This window comes from Mizuhopecten yessoensis, unplaced genomic scaffold, assembly GCF_002113885.1.
Source record: "Mizuhopecten yessoensis strain PY_sf001 unplaced genomic scaffold, ASM211388v2 scaffold716345, whole genome shotgun sequence".
In the NCBI taxonomy this organism is placed as follows: Eukaryota; Metazoa; Mollusca; class Bivalvia; order Pectinida; family Pectinidae; genus Mizuhopecten; species Mizuhopecten yessoensis.
This window is the reverse complement of record NW_018480070.1, coordinates 799,831-816,839: the sequence shown is the minus strand read 5'-3', so window position 1 is coordinate 816,839 and position 17,009 is coordinate 799,831. Positions and strand designations below refer to the sequence as shown.

Here is a 17,009-nt window from a genome sequence, read left to right as displayed (position 1 = left end):
GATGTATGGATGATGTATGTAAACAAAACAGGTATGGGTGGATGTATGGATGCTGTATGTAAACAAAACAGGTATAGGTAGATGTATGGATGATGTATGTAAACAAAACAGGTTTATGTAGAATATTAATACTGATGCAAAAGATCTAGGTACAATAAAATATCAAACTGTACATTATAGTAAGAAATAGTGTATTTTCCATTTTTTCCCCTACAAATTACCGGTAATTGACATGAATCGTAATTAAAACTTGCTAACAATACGTCATGACTAGACATATTCTGATTACAACATCGATGTGTCTTATTTACAATAATGTCAAAAGAAAATGTTTTTCCACCTTTTGGCACTGAAAAATTAAGGTAAGGAAATGTTTTTTTTATTTTTAAAACAAGGTTTATACCTTGAAGTGGTAAATAATACGCCCAGGTACTGTAGCGTTAATGAAACCTTGAACAATCAGAGGGAAAAAAATTAATGACAAAAAACAAAGTTGTATTTATGGGTCACAATTGTTGATTGTTTACTTAAATTCATGTTAAACTATTTTGAAATTTATGCTACTATATACAGGAGATGTGTATAACTATCTACCATTTTTACCTGTGATAAGCCCATGCCTGGTAATAAGCCCACCCTACTACTTTTCCTTACTTTCTATATACATACATGTAGCTAGGCCAGGTGCTCAGTAATGTTATTGCCTTGGCCATATCTTTACACAAAGCAATAGTGTTGAGATGGTACATTTATACTTTACCTGTATTGAAGGGAATACTTTGAATATAGCAGCTAACTCTTTATCTGGAATGTTCTTGTCTGGTCCAAAGTCCACCTGGTCACACAAAAACACAGCAAAGTGAAAAAATGTCAAGTTATTTCAAAAGATTTCTTTAAAATCAGTAACTTAATTAATTGCAAATTATGGATTTCTTCTTTACTTGTGATTAATCGCTGTAGTCATTTTGTGTGAAACTTTGAGACATAAATGTGAATGCTATAAAAACTTTGGAATAACTGCTATGATAGAAAAAATCCTAGCAAGGCCAAAACAAAAATTATGTGTGTTTCAGGTAACATGCCTGAAAAATATTAGGGTAGGTCGGCAGGCAAATTTTCCTTAAACTTTTTATTGTTTTGTTTTCATGGATCAATATTTTGCTTTGAATTTATAAAGCATTTCCACAAGTTACAAAGGCTATTAATTAAGCTATCAAGAATGGCATGAGGCTCCAAGAACAGGAAAAAAGGTAAACTTTAATGATCGACAAGAAGTTTTGTCTGGCTAATAAATTAATCTTGGATATACCTAGGTGATAAGATGTTCTATGGTTGGCAGTAAAAATCTTTGGTTGGGATATCTAATACTGAAATACATTCGTTTTGGCCTAAACATGTTTGTTATAATTATTCAGATGTTATGAAGAGTTGATAATTTTTTCAATGCCGCTGCTAGGTGTCGAACCCAGGACCTCTGGTTTACTAGTCATACACTCTACCGAATGAACTAGAGAGAAAATCTCCCTAGCTGATCTGTTGGTAGAAAGCGGCTAGTATTTTACCAGGGTGACACAGAATATGAAAGCCTGGGACAGTTCAGTGTGACCCATAAAACAATGTATGACTTGTGAAATCCTACTGAATATTCATATACCCTTTCACCACTGTAGACCATAATGGACACATCCAGATCAAAGCTTGGTAGAGTCTACTAAAATTACAGAGGGGTGAAGGATTAAATAATCAGTAAATAGTCCACAAACAAATGGAACAGAAATGTGATCTAGAACTGACCCAGGACAACAACTGTCTCTGTTTCGGCTGGTCAACAGGTTTCACCAACATATACGTCTTGCGGAGTCTGGTGCCCAAGTCTTGCAGTGGTTCAACCACCTCCCATCTCTTCTCCGATCGGAACACCATGGACACATGTTGGAGGGCTAGAACTGGAAATATATCCAATAGGTTATATCCTAAACACTGAACTACTTCTTTTCATGCTGCGAAAAAGACTTAAATGATCCTTTGCAATTCTAGTTGACAATGATATTAATTGATTAATAAATGCAGTGTTAAAACTACAAACAATTAATTCCATCAAATAAACGAATATTTAAAGTATTTTTAAGTATAGTAGGTACTACAAAGAATTTATGTCTGTATTTTTTTTCTTATAAACTTTAAAAAAAAATGCTTTCAAACAAACAAAATTTTAGAAAGTTACAGAAATTCTTCAAAGTGAAATTAGCTTCTCTAGTTATGAACCCATATTTTAATATGAACAATGTAATCATCATACCAACTACAAATCTACAAAGCCGTAGCAATTTGGTATTACCGAAAAATAGCATCCTGGTTAAAGATAAAACAAATTAGATCACATGAATATTATAACATTAAATAATTTTAATAAAAGATGAGGAGACAACTTTTTGTGGAAAATTAAAAATACATTTTTCACAAAGAAAATGAATTCCAATTCTACCAGGAATGTGCCAACCTTCATATAATTTACCTGGAATGTTGACAGCATAATTATCTGGATCGAGGAACTGTTTGACGAACACACAGCTAGCCAATAAAGGTTCAGCAAGCACTGCGTTCAGGTAGGTCTGATTGGATAGATCAATAAAACACACACACACAATTAGCTAGATTGTAGAAAGTAGAAAGATACACATCTGTATACCCTGACCAATCAGTATTAAACACTGTTAACCCTTTCACCCCTATGTAACTTGAGTGAACTCTACCAATATTTAATTTGGAAGAGTTCATTATGGTCTACATTGGTGAAAGGGTTAACAGGAATTAAACAGTCAAACCGGTATTAAGACACCACCCCTGTGAACTTCAAAATGTTTGTCTCTTAACACAGGTGGTCGTTTCAAACAGGTTCAGTTCACAGTGAAATTATTACAATGGGGAACACTAAATGTGATCGCTTAACTCATCCATCCCTGAAGACACATTTCAACTCTTCCGATTCAAAGGTTGGAATAGTTCATTATGAAACTTAAGGGGTGAACGAGTTAACACAAGTACATGTTCTTTCAACAGAAGTAATCACATTAACAGGTTTAACTTTAATGATGTGTATGGTGGGGTCAGCTTGAATGCCAAAACCTATTCCAATAAATGTTGATTTAAATGCAAAATATGTTCTACTTATATTTGTTTACTCACTTTGGAATCTGAAAATATTTCCAGTTACACTGGTAATGTCAATTTAGAAATACACATTTTGTGCATTGTTTTTTGATAAATTTTCATTTACTTCACACTTAAGATGGAAAAAATTGGATGATGAAATGCTTACCACACACATTACCATAATGATCTCACATAATTGACACAAATTATACAAGTTACCTGCAATTAACCTATATAAGTTACCTCTAACCAATATAAGTTACCTGTAAACCTATACAAGTTACCTGTACACCAATACAAGTTACCTGTAAACCTATACAAGTTGCCTGTAAACCTATACAAGTTACCTGTAAACCTATGCAAGTTACCTGTAAACCTATACAAGTTACCTGTAAACCTATACAAGTTACCTGTAAACCTATACAATTTACCTGTAAACCTATACAAGTTACCTGTAAACCTATACAAGTTACCTGTAAACCTATAATAGTTACCTGTAAACCCTGCTGTCGCTCTGCTACAAACTCTCGGCTGAAATTTCCAAACACTTTCTTTGGAGGCAGAGAAATCTCTGTATTTGAAATCTTCAACTGAGCATCTAGGGAGGAAAAGTCACTGTATCTTTTAACAAGAGTCCATGAAATCTCCGGTTTAGGGCCTCTCTGGACATTAAGGGTATAGGCCTACAAAAAAATAAAGAGATTTAAAAGATATTTTTCTTTACCTTTAAAGCTGTTCAGTTTAAAAATATGAGCCATTGTGATGAACATAAATACTAAATACAAAAAAAAGAAGCTGAATCAAATTGTGATCAGTTTGATGTGTCATTTTGTACATGCAAAACAACTGGCCAAGCGTACATATGCATTATCATGTATCTGAATCAACGATTGATTTTATATTGCCAACTCGTACATATTTTACATCTTTGTGTACATAAGCTTCACTGGTCATTTGTCTGATGAAGGTGAGAGGGTATGACGTACCATACTAATAGTCATCAAAATGTCACATAAACACTTACTGATTGTGATACATAAACTTTCTACAAATAGTATAAATGGTCAAGACCTGGGGATTTCCAACTGTTTTGAACTTATGAACTACAGACACAGTCTCAAATGGTGGGGCAGGACCTTGGAGCAAAATCTGCTAGCATACAGTTGATGTGCATTCCTCTCTTTACACTTAACAAAGGTGTAATGGTTATCAGGTTGGGATCTCAACCGTTTCCATGTGATAACCCTTTTTGGCCCTACCCCTAAACATAAGTGGGATTGGCCGGCCCCTCCATTTGCACAATTTGAATCTCTGCAACTTGAGATTGCTCTGAAACAAACAGGTCGATACAAATCTCATGGGTCCAGAGAAAAAGTTGCTTAAAGCAAGATGACCAATAACCCCATTTAGGTCCAATCTCTTAGCCCTCTAGCTTATATAGATGTACATGATGTACAATCCCTTCATTAGTTCAATTTTTAATACCCACCACCTAAGAATGCTTCCAACATAATATGGTTGATGTCCTTCTAATAAATTTTGTTTGGTAAAGTTTTATTAATGCAGTTACAGTGTGACCAGGAACATCTTCTGCTCCAGAAATAGTTGTCATGTACAAGTTTTGGTTCTTAGTGATGCTTAACTTTCTTTTGTGTAATTTTTCTTTTATGCTGTAAATTCCTAAATATTGTTTCATCAATGTATGCATTGTTGTTTTAGATTATGCTATATTAGCATGTATTCTGTCAATTTTTAGTTTTTGCCATATTGGCATATATGTACATTAGACTGAAACATCTCTTAAATTAATTTATATGCTGCATGAGCTTTATGTTCGCATGACCTTTAATTACCGTGCTATTTTACCTTTTAATCAACCATCTGTGATGCATGCTACCTTTGTGATATTTTATTGTTTCTATTAATTATGATTGTTAAAATAGTAGTAAGAATAGCTATTCTGAGCTAAAGTTGCATTGTTACAAACACGACTCTAAATAAAAATTCTTGTATCTTGTATCTTCTGACAAAGCTTATAATCACCTAAATGTAATGTACATGTTATCTGGGGAAACTCGGCTTGGCTGCTCGAGGTAATAAAAGTCATAATATACATATATATATGAGTTGATTTCTGTATCACAAACACAACACCATGATTTTCCTTTACCAACATTTATTGGAATGGAAATCAACAAAACAACACTAAATAATTTATTAACAGGAACAGAAAACGAAATATTGCAATATTGCCCAGTAAGGATCAGCTGTGATAACGTAGCTTTCTGACGACGAGATTTTATTTGGCAGAGGAGACCGGATATTAATATTAGTACTAAGTATAGATATATATATGTGATACAACAGAAATGATACAACTGAATTATGCATATTTCTTCTTCTTCAAGGATATGTTATAAAGACTACAAACAACAGTACCAGAGCCCATAAGAGGCGATAATTAGTTATTTTGGACAATATTATGATACTGACTGTCAATAATAACATTATTAGTCAACAGCATGTCTAAATATCACTTGCCACGAAACAAGTCGTATGTATCGTGTACTTCATATTATCTCAGCGCGTGGATAGTGTGGATATCGATATCCGGATTTTTGTAAGCTCAGTGGCGGATCCAGAGGGTTTTTTTGGGCTTCAGGAAACCCCCCACCCCGATAATTTTCTTTAAAAATCATGTATTTTCACCATTTTCCTCAATTTTTCCCCACATGGAACCCCCCCCAGGAAAGTTGGAAACCTCCCCAGATAGGTCTCTGGATCCGCCACTGTAAGCTGACGAAGTCGATTGCGACAGCTGAAAACAGGAAAAGGCAAACTGAAAGTGAATATACTTACAATGTGATCCGACTTCTTCTCTGCTGTGTCGATCACACATGTAAGATTAACTGTGTCATCTAGAGTCACTTTTTGAATTTTCTTTTTCTCAAACACCGCCATGGCGCGTCATTCATTTTTGTAATAGCTATTTAAGTATCATCTCGAACAGCATCAGATCACAACATCCTCCTTGTTCCTGGGGGCGTGTAGTTATGATAGGGAGATTCTTAAATTAGAATCGTTTGACGGCGGGTATCACTTTTTTCTAAAAATCATATTTCTGTGTATTTTTATTTTTTTATTTCTTTTAAATAATTAAATTTTAAATCATATAATAATTCTTACTATAATTTTGTTACTTTTGATCACTTGTTGATAGTTTCATTTTCAAGCTACTTTAGTTGATCCGGATATTTATTCATAATTGGTTTTATATACATGAATAGAGCAGGTGCCCGTCGGGATTAACACAACGCTTATTTTCTATGCTACTAATTGTAAAGACTTTTTACAACATTGAAGACCTGTAAAAAACAAAAACACCCGAGACTGGAACTAATTTTAGCAAATTTTATAGCGCAGATTTTAGATTTGAAGAAATGCAGTTCGTTACAGCTGAATATTATGGTTGATAATGAAAAGGTTCGTTTGTATGCTATGCCTTACACATGGGTTGTGTTCGATAAGTTTAATTTTAACGGAAGAAGAAAACGAGCTACAATTAGTGTAATTGCAACGACTGGGATCGAGTGGGCGTGGGTCAACGACTCCATTCCTATCCATATATGTATCTATCTATCTGCAAATATATACTGCAACGCCCTCTTTCAAGTACTCTGTGCAGCGTGCGCGGCAGTGCATGTTGTTAAAAACGGTGTCCTAATAAGTGCAGGGCTACTGGGCTGTAATTATATAAAGTAAAAGAAGTGCTACTAACATTAATTACCATATCAATAATGTTTAGTGATACATTATCTCAATGATCTATATGGTAATTAATTTGTAGACAGTTACGTTTCAGGTTAAAAGATAAAATATATTCCCGGAACATTCTTTGCCCCTATCCGTATCGGACGGTCATATATATCAGTAATCTATCAAAATCATTTTAATATCGAAATTTACATTCTTTTTGTTTCTGTTTTTAATTTTGAACTTGCATTGTCCAAATCTGTTCTGAATTAATACACACAGAAGAAACTGTCAAAAGAAAGAACTATCTGGCAATAACAGTTATGTTACAGTGCTTAAATCTTGTGCTCCCCCCCCCCCCCCCCCCCCCCCTTCCTAAATAAAATCTCAGTATGAGGCTTGTATACCCCTGAAGGCATGGACGTATACTAAGGGGATGGTGAAATTGGCCCAGTGTTTATTTTGTGTTTGTTAACTGAACCGTGAAGTTGTAGTTTAATCAAGTTCCCCTTCTTGACAGCTAGCTGTTTCAACCGATGTGCCATTTAGTCAGTGCTTGTAATACAGTGTCAACTTGACATGTACCGTTGTCCAACTATGCCAGTGTTGCTGTTATCTTGCTGACTGATGACAAGGGGAGTTCATTTCTTAAACAAAATTAAGTTGAAAAAAAGAGGTTTATTGTCATTGGTTTGGAAGGATAAGTAGAGTAAACTTTGTCAGAAAGGTGCAGCGATTGAGATTTTTGTCACTCACTATATTTTATTATTTACAACAAATCTGTAGGGCTAGCATTCAATATAGAAAAAGTACAAGTTGTTAAAAAGTGTTTCCCAATATTAATTATAAGCTCACACTTTTTAAAAGTTACTCAGATTTCCTATGATATTGATTTTGAAAAGATCAGTTGAGTACCGGTAATTAGATAAAATGTGGTAGAGAAGAGGATGCACAGGTATTTCTTTTTTAATCACTATAAAATTTTCTTATTGTTTACAACATGCACAGCAATCAGTGTTTTCTTGTTAATTGGGATGATGGACTAATTAGGCATCAATATGTATAGTTTCAATTGGAACTGGTGCCCATTATCGGCTCCAAATAGTCCTGCTAAAAATTACTGTCAGTATTTGTAGCATTATCATCCGTTATCAAAATAACATATAAAGCCATAAAATTTAAAACACAATGTAAAAATTATTCAGCTTTCTAGTGAACATGCCATTAGGCAAAATGAAAAATAACTAAATTTTCTGAGAAATGTTTTTAATAGATTGTTCTATTACATTCATTGTATATATACTAACACAATAGATTTGTCATGTGGACTTATTTCTGTAGTTGTGTTATCTCCCTTGGCAAATAAAAAAAGGACATCAATGAATCTGATTCCCATGCTGAACTATGAGAAATGGATGTTCTCAAAATGGTATTGTATTCTGGTAGAAATAATATTGTACGGTATATGTTCCATTTGTTATCAAATTTGTGTATAGTTTTAATTTGATGATTATTCTTTTTCTGTTTGTTCATCCTAGCAGAGTCAGTGTTATCTTGGAGAAACTAGCTGTTTGTGAAATATGGATATTATTCTTCCTGTCGGTTACAGACGGAAAGTCCACGAAACTAGGTAACATTTTGGTTTCCTTTGAATTACAAGCTATTTGTAGTTACAGTGTACAAGTAACACATGAATAATTTAGCTGATTGCTTCATATCTGTATTTGTTCTCTGCCGATTTGTATTTCGGCAAAAACAAAATTATATCGGTATTTTGTAGCCTATAAAGTATGTATATATGATCAGTATACAACCTTAATAAGTATTTATTAGATGTACTGATTAAATAAAATCTATATGTGTTAAATTATAATATTAAAATACAGATTAATTTATATTTATATACACAGTTGTTGAAATAATATTAAACATCATTTAATTATTTCAAGAATATTTTCTTCAATTTTTCAGTTGGTATGGATAAGAAAAAGGTCTGTCGTGATAGCAACTCTGTAATGGTCGATTATATAAAGGAGACAGAGTCAGCATTGATACTAGCCAAGACCGTGGAGTACAAGGATGCATCTGCGTCCAAAGACTGCAATGTCATCCTGAGTCCGGACAGTCAAAGCAACAAACAGTTCCTGCTCCTTGAGTTCGAGAGCTTCCACATGCCAGATTGTGATGTCGAACTCATCATCCACCAATGTCCATTTGTCACGTTCGATCGTGACATCATTCTCATGGTAAGTTGCATTCGAGTGACTTTACCAATGTAATGTGCGGGCGGTCACCTATCCAACTACTGACCATGCTCGACATTGCAGAACTAATGAACGGGTCCCCGGGTTATACCGCATCACTGGAAAAGCAGTATTTCCCCCTCATATACCTTAGCTGTTACACTATTCCCCCTGCTGAGAAGTCTCGTCCCTGGCCTTACATGATCACAGAGTCACTACGCTACCACCAAATATAAAGTGCAGGCGTTCACCCATCCAACTACTGACCACACTTGATGTCGTGAACTAGTGAGCGGGTCCCCAGGTTATACCGCATCACTGGAAAAGCTAGCTTGCCAGTAAGGCAGTATTTTCTCCTCATTACATTAGCTGTTACAGCACTACTGTACTTCATCTGTATATTACATGTTTGGAAGTAGATCATGATCACTATCAATCAGTGTCCATTCATCATATTTATGTGTGATGAGCAAACTGTGAACAAGCTTAATTGCAGCCGTATATTCTAAATTCTGAAGTGACCATTTTGCCTGTTGTCAAATCTCTTGAAATATTGGGCATATTTGTATGTATACATTGACCCCAGGAAACATTCTTTAACCCCATGCTCTCCATCTCACCCCTACTGCACCCCTTAAGGTTGAAATTTTCAATATGTATCTTACAAGTGGACACATGAAATTTATATTTTATAAGTACACTTTTAAATGGGTGATTTCGGAATCACTGGACATTGATTGAATAAACTAGCTAAGTGCAGATTTAGTTCCCTGATAATATAACATGTACAGCATATGGAAAATATAAAGTAATCTTTTTAATCATTAAAGTGATGAATGAGGCCTAATTTCTTTTCAGAGTCGCTTGGGTTGTAAGGACAGAAATCCTAAATCTTTGATGACAAAGAAGAAACATAATGTACGGTTTATACTGCACAGAGAATATGTAACACCAAAGAGGGTGTACAACTTCAGGATCAATGTCACGCTCACAGGTAAGACATACTGTACAGAGAATATGTAACTCCAAAGAGGCTGTAAAACTTCAGGATCAATGTCACACTCACAGGTAAGATATACTGTACAGAGAATATGTAACACCAAAGAGGGTGTACAACTTCAGGATCAATGTCACACTCACAGGTAAGATATATTGTACAGAGAATATGTAACACCAAAGAGGGGGTACAACTTCAGGATCAATGTCACGCTCACAGGTAAGATATACTGTACAGAGAATATGTAACACTAAAGAGGGGGTACAACTTCAGGATCAATGTCACACTCACAGGTAAGACATACTGTACAGAGAATATGTAACACCAAAGAGGGTGTACAACTTCAGGATCAATGTCACACTCACAGGTAAGATATACTGTACAGAGAATATGTAACACCAAAGAGGGTGTACAACTTCAGGATCAATGTCACGCTCACAGGTAAGATATATTGTACAGAGAATATGTAACACCAAAGAGGGTGTACAACTTCAGGATCAATGTCACGCTCACAGGTAAGACATACTGTACAGAGAATATGTAACACCAAAGACAGTGAATTACTTATTGAGGGAGGTGCTTTTTGACAGAAGGTTGCTAATTGAGGGAGGGACAATAATTGAGGAGCAGGTACTTATTGACGGATGAGTGTTTATGGAGGAATGAGCAGGTATTGAAAGAAGGGCATTTATTTTGGGAGATGTACTTATTGAGTGATGGGTGCTTATTAAAGGAGTGGTACTTACAGAAAGTATTTATGAAAGATGCTTATTGCGAGGACAATTGTCAAGTGAGGGTACTAATGATGGGGAGTAGCATTTATTGAGATAAAGGTCTCAATTAATGGAGGGACATGTAATAAGGGAGGGACATATTGAGGAAAATGTCTTCATTATTACAAAGACAATACATGTACAAAATATTTTTTCAGATGGCGTGACAAAACAAGTGGACAACATGTCACTTGGTCTAAAGATTGGGATTGTTGGTGTGAGTGTGATAGCGGCCATCATTGTGGCGATCATGGTGTTTAAGGCTGTGCGACTGAGGTTGATTTTACATCAGGAATACCAACAAGAGGAACAACAGGAGAGCCATCATGTTCTCACCAGTCTTTCCAACAGCCGTCACCGCCTCCAGCGCAACAGTTACACAGAACTCGCTGACCAGAGATTGGCTGGATCTCGGGGTAAGGTCACTTATAACACTAGGGAACCATGAACTGTTTTCTCAATGCTGTGCTTGGACCATATCTATCTGTCTGACTGCCCACTTAAGAATGATATTAGAGATCAAAGGTCAGATTGTCATCTGTAATGCAAGTTTCAATATTATACATTATTTAATTAACTCATTCACCCCTGAAATTTCATAATGAACTATTCTAACTTTTGAATTGGAAGGGTTCAGATGTGTCTGCAGGGGTGAATGAGTTAAAAAACAACTTCTCTGGAAGGAATAGATTAACATACAGATCAAATGCAACTAGAAATACCATATACAAACTTCTAATATAGGTATAGAGGTCACAGGACAAAGGTCAAGTTCAGAAAACAAAGGTCATGGTCATAATACATTAAGGTACTGGTTGAAGATCACAGTAATGTATAAATGTGCATGTGAATACAGTATATTACATTTCAAGCACATTTTAGACTTTTATGGTGTGACTGTGTCATGGAAAGTTTGTGAAAAAAATGAGTGATGTGATACTGACGATACAAAACGGAATTCATAAAAGTACATGTATATGTAAGTTGTGGCACCAGCCAACTTTGTGTATATACATCTAGGTTTGGTTAGTTTATATAACTATATAATTCATAAGTAGGTTATGGTGCATAGCTTTCCTGGCTCTGGGATCATAAAAGAATATGGACTGAAGTACACATGAGTTATCTTTAATAAATCAATTTGGTATTAATAATTTTAATAATTTTATTTTAATATTTCAATAATGTATATAATATAACACTCTGTTAATGTGAACAGTTTCACCAAACTTTGGAGATATATTAAGAGAATCACTTTTAAATATAATTAAGTGTACTAAGAATCCTTCTGGTCTCCAGATCTTTATCTTAACCCTTTAATTTCACCCCTATGTAACTTAAGTAGACTCTACCATGCATTGATCTGGATGAGTCCATTTTGGTCTACAGTGGTGAAAGGGTTAAGCGTGTATGTTATTAAGCAAACGTAGTCTGACGAAGTGATTGCTGATACTTGTTTTTTTTTTATTAAACACTTAGAAAACCAATACATGAATGCAGATCCGCTGGAACGTTTTCCAGTAGAAGTACAACTGGCAGTGACGGCAGCTGTTCCTAGAGGTGTCGACAGGCAGACGACACAAGCTATACCCCAGGACAGCGCCAGACACACCTATGCAAATACTCAGCAGGTGGAGTCCCCGAGGAAGGAAACAGCAACAAGGCCCGCCCCTGCCTTGCCCCTAGGGAGAGCGCTGCCAGAATCTCCGCCCTCCTATGAGGAAGCCATAGATATGCCAATCCCAATCACGTCATCACCGACTAGGTGCGAACCGTCGCCACTCTATCAGAATCTAAACACCACAGAGAGTTGATGACAACAAGTCAGATTCGTGGGGAACAAATCTTTCTACTGGTTTTAATATAAATCCCAAATTTGTATGGAAATATTTCATGTTTTTGAAGTAATAGGTGTTTTGTTTATACACCAGTACATTGTATATGGCAATGTGTTGTATATAATACATGTAATTTGTAAAACAATAATTTCCTGGGCTGTATTGCTCTGCCATTAAATCACAAGACAGCATTAAGCCATACCATACTTAAAATCCTGTAAAAACATAGCTGTAACCTTTTACATAGGATGAAAGAAAGAGAAACATTTTCATTATGTCCATCTGTCTTCAGTTGAGGACCGAGAGTACAAAAAATATGCCTGCATAAAGTTAGTTGCCTTCTTTGTAATTTTTCATTCAATATTGAAATATTACAATATTTATATTTTTAAAACCTAACTGAATCTTGATTTTATGGTTGTACGTGAATTCGGTTTCATTGGAGTCTTTTTCACTCCAACTGTTTCTAGTCATGAATGAACACTCTCCAACATTGGAGTTTGCAGTCTTAAAAAAATAATTCCTTTGAAAACTTCTCTGCAACAAATATCATTTCTCTCTATATTGTTGGAGGTATATAACAGTTAAAAACCACCACAATTAATCATTATTCCACAGAAAAAAAGAAATCAGCATTACCTTTGCAGGTTGATACGTGTAACAAATAGATCAGTTATGTTTTTAACTTTTTAGCTATAAAGCTATTTTCTATATATTTGTTAATTTATTTTTTATCTGGTTTTACAAGATTGTTAAATGTTTATTGCAAAGTATTTTTTTCTTGCCAAAAGTTGTCGGTAAATAATCTTGTTTTACTTTTTAACAGAAAGTTTATGGTTTCTTTCTTGTATGAAAAGTACATACATTCTTGTGTATTGCAGTATATTTAATATTATAATGGACAGAGCGGGTGATGTTTTAGTTGTTAATTCTGTAAGTCATGACGTTCTCACATGTTCTACATTTCTGTATTCCTAGAATACTTGAATTTGCAATTGAGAAGAAGATGTATCTACATATGTAAATACTATATACAGGGCATTTTTTGTCGCAGTTGAAATTTTGCCGTTTTGCCGCAATTGAAATTTCGCCTTTATCGTCCCCTGTACTGTAATGAGGGTGCATGTATTTATATCATGACAGCAGATATTATTACTCAGCATACCATAAATAACAAAATAAACAATTGGCGAACATGGAATTTACTGGAGGGGGGTGAACATTTCACTGGGTTAAATTTTACCGGTATACAGTAACCATCATCTGTGGAATACATATTTACGAAAGGTTTAACTCATTCACCCCTAGAGACGCATTTAAACTCATCCAATCTAAAGGTTGGAATAGTCCATTATAAAATTTCAGGGGTGGATGAGTTAAATTCGTGAGAAAGTCTCCTTATGCGTTAACGTAAAATTTAATCTCTTGCAAACAGAAACTGATCATGAATACATGTACAGTATTGTTTTAAATTAGACTTAGAAATACCAAATGTTTTCCTTAAATGTCAAGGTGTTGTTTACTGTTTTTCCTGGACATGATGTTTCTCTAGGTTTGTGATACACAAGATTATACTCCTTGTTGCAATATAAGTTTTGAAAGTTTAATTATATTAATTACCTTATATATACGTTACCCCTGTGTGAGTGAAATCAGCGTTATCCTGTTACACAGAGTTGGAACATTAGATGTTTTATAAGTCAATCAAAATACTTACCTGTTAGATTTTACCTGGTCCTGTTAAGTTTGTATATGTACATGTACCATTGTTTATATTTCCCTTTTAATGATGCTTTGTGTTCAAAAAAAAACGTGTTCATTTTTATTCTGGTATTTTAATGTTAGGTTGTATTAACCATATATTATGTAGATACAGATGAGAATATCATCTGATCTGTAATTTCAAGTCAAAAAGAGCATATTTTTTTTTTTTTTTTATATTAAACTGGTATTTTAATGTTAGGTTGTATTTACCATATATTATGTAGATACAAATGAAGAATGATCTGGTCTATAACTTCAAGTCAAAATGAGCATTTAAATTTGTCTTTAATAATATCAAATATAGATGTGAGCAACTCGTGGTCTGAAATATAAACTGAATCTAGGCGTTCCAGATCAGATGTAGGTTACCATTAGGCACTTCAACTGAATAAACTCATTCACCCCTAAAGACACATTTGAACTCTTCCAATTCAACTATTGGAATAGTTCATTATGAAACTTCAGGGGGGGAATGAGTTGAGACTTTTCAGAGGCTGTAGATCACTAATAGTAAAAAAAATGTGATCAAACTGAACCTAGGTTTTCGAGGAGTGAAGAATATAAAGGCCACTGATTAGTCAAAATGTCATATTTATCTATCATACAACGGGAGCTATAGACTGATGGCATTAATAGTGAAAACATCATCTGGAGCTTTACCTATCAGAAGGTGATATAGGCCACTTAAAAGTCTAAGTGGAACCTCACGACACTTCTCTTCAATTAGATTTATCAGTTTAGAAATATGTGTTTATCAAATTTTAACTGTTTACGCAAACAATGTACATAACAAACGTGTCACAATATTTCAAGACCTTCTGGTCCGTGTGTCAACCTAGCTATGTGATACAGCCAGGAGGTAGCTTGACAAAGGTCTTGAAATAGTGCAACACATTTGATACATGCATTGTGTAAAAAGTAAAACATTGAAACCTACACCACTTCCTCAGAGGATTATTCCATAATTTATCGTATCGGGGAGTTGGAAGGCACCTGTATTAATATACTTTGGGTGGTGGGGCTAATACCAGATATGCCAATATTTTATGGATAGTGGAGTCTCTGAAAAAGTGCCTCCCACCCTGTAGTTAATTCTGGAACAGGCCTCAACCCATTCCCCCCTAAAGTCACATTTGAACCTTACCAAATCAAAGACTAGGCAAGTCCAGTTTAGTTATGTAGGGGTGAATGAGTTAACAGTTAATGGAGAACATGAATTGTATATCTTAAGTTCATCGTTACATATTTCAAACAAATCTGTTTATCCTGATCAAACCATCATACCTTAACTCATTCACCCCTGAAGTTTCATAATGAACTATTCCAACGAGTGCAAATGTGTCTTCAGGAGTGAATTAGTTAATATGCTTGATTGCATTTTATGCCTTGTTAACCTTGTTAGATTCATATATATACATTTGTATTATATATAAAGTATTAAAAAATTATGTTGAGAATATAATGTACTTCTGATCGTAACAAATGTTTAAACAAAATAACACAAACCAGGAATTACCAGGGCTTCTGTACATTTGTTTGATAGTGATTGCGTCAATAGCCTGAATGCTTTCAAAGCACTGTAGCTACATGATATACATATGTTATGTGATTGATATTGTCCTGCTGAACTATGTGTGCCTGTATACTTAGAACAAGACTAAATGTTAGGTATGTAAATAGGATAACTTAGTGAACCTCCGAGCTGTTTATATTATATAGTTGGACATTAGAGGTTTAGCTAAGTACATTGATATTGCACCTTGTGACTCTGTGAACATGGTTTATGGATAATCTAAATCACCGAATCCTGCCATCTATTAAATCTAAATCATCGTATATTCACTTAGAATTTTTTTCTATATGTATATAGGTCTTTCTACTTAAAATACATGTGATAAGATGGGCATGGAATGCCATAAAATAATGTACAGGTCTTGGATGTGTTTTATAGAACAAGATAGATATACATGTATATATATAGAACAAGATCGATATACATTTATAGAACATTTTACATATTGTCAGACGAGCTATGCATCTTTGTACACAAACAGCCACTTTATATATTTTTTTAAACAACTGCTGTTGTATTAGCATACTGCCTACCTAATAGCTGATAATATTTTCTTAATTCTTTTTCAACATGAATATTATATTCCTCTCTTTTTAGGTCACCTGAGCTTTAGCTCAAGTGACCTATTGCTATCCGTTTTCGTCCGTCGTCGTCCGTCGTCCATTAACATTTTACATTTCAAACTTAAAGTCAAGTTCTGCTGGACCGATTGAACTGAAAGTTGGTAGGAATGATCGCCTCATGGTCCTGACAAAGTGTTGTTATTTTTCGGGTCGATCAGAAATCCAATATGGCCGCCACGGCCGCCATTTTGAAAACCTATTTCAAACTTAAAGTCAAGTTCTGCTGGACCGATTGAACTGAAAGTTGGTAGGAATGATCGCCTCATGGTCCTGACAAAGTGTTGTTATTTTT

The 17,009-nt window shown here is 34.7% G+C and overlaps 3 protein-coding genes across 4 annotated transcripts in view; 2 read left to right on the top strand and 1 right to left on the bottom strand.

Annotated features, from left to right (window-relative positions):
- Positions 1–6,205, bottom strand: part of LOC110443406 (PX domain-containing protein kinase-like protein) — a 28,286-nt gene extending 22,081 nt beyond the window's left edge. For both annotated transcript variants that reach the window (XM_021487610.1, XM_021487613.1), the window contains exons 1-5: positions 6,013–6,205; positions 3,648–3,836; positions 2,516–2,612; positions 1,795–1,946; positions 761–835 (exon numbers count right to left, since the gene is read on the bottom strand). In XM_021487610.1, coding sequence (XP_021343285.1) covers positions 761–835; positions 1,795–1,946; positions 2,516–2,612; positions 3,648–3,836; positions 6,013–6,114 — 615 coding nt within the window. In that variant the 5' untranslated portion in view covers positions 6,115–6,205. The remainder of the gene's footprint in view (positions 1–760; positions 836–1,794; positions 1,947–2,515; positions 2,613–3,647; positions 3,837–6,012) is intronic.
- Positions 6,206–6,505: 300 nt separating this feature from the next.
- On the top strand, positions 6,506–10,172 carry LOC110443437. Its single transcript, XM_021487659.1, has 4 exons — positions 6,506–6,636; positions 8,445–8,536; positions 8,878–9,152; positions 10,008–10,172. Exons 1-4 carry the CDS (start codon positions 6,629–6,631, stop codon positions 10,170–10,172), a joined length of 540 nt encoding a protein of 179 aa, XP_021343334.1. The 5' UTR covers positions 6,506–6,628.
- Positions 10,173–10,454: 282 nt separating this feature from the next.
- On the top strand, positions 10,455–16,681 carry LOC110443443. The gene is made up of 3 exons (XM_021487664.1): positions 10,455–10,513; positions 11,078–11,335; positions 12,399–16,681. Exons 2-3 carry the CDS (start codon positions 11,104–11,106, stop codon positions 12,731–12,733), a joined length of 567 nt encoding a protein of 188 aa, XP_021343339.1. The 5' UTR covers positions 10,455–10,513; positions 11,078–11,103; the 3' UTR covers positions 12,734–16,681.
- The last annotated feature ends 328 nt before the right edge of the window (positions 16,682–17,009 follow it).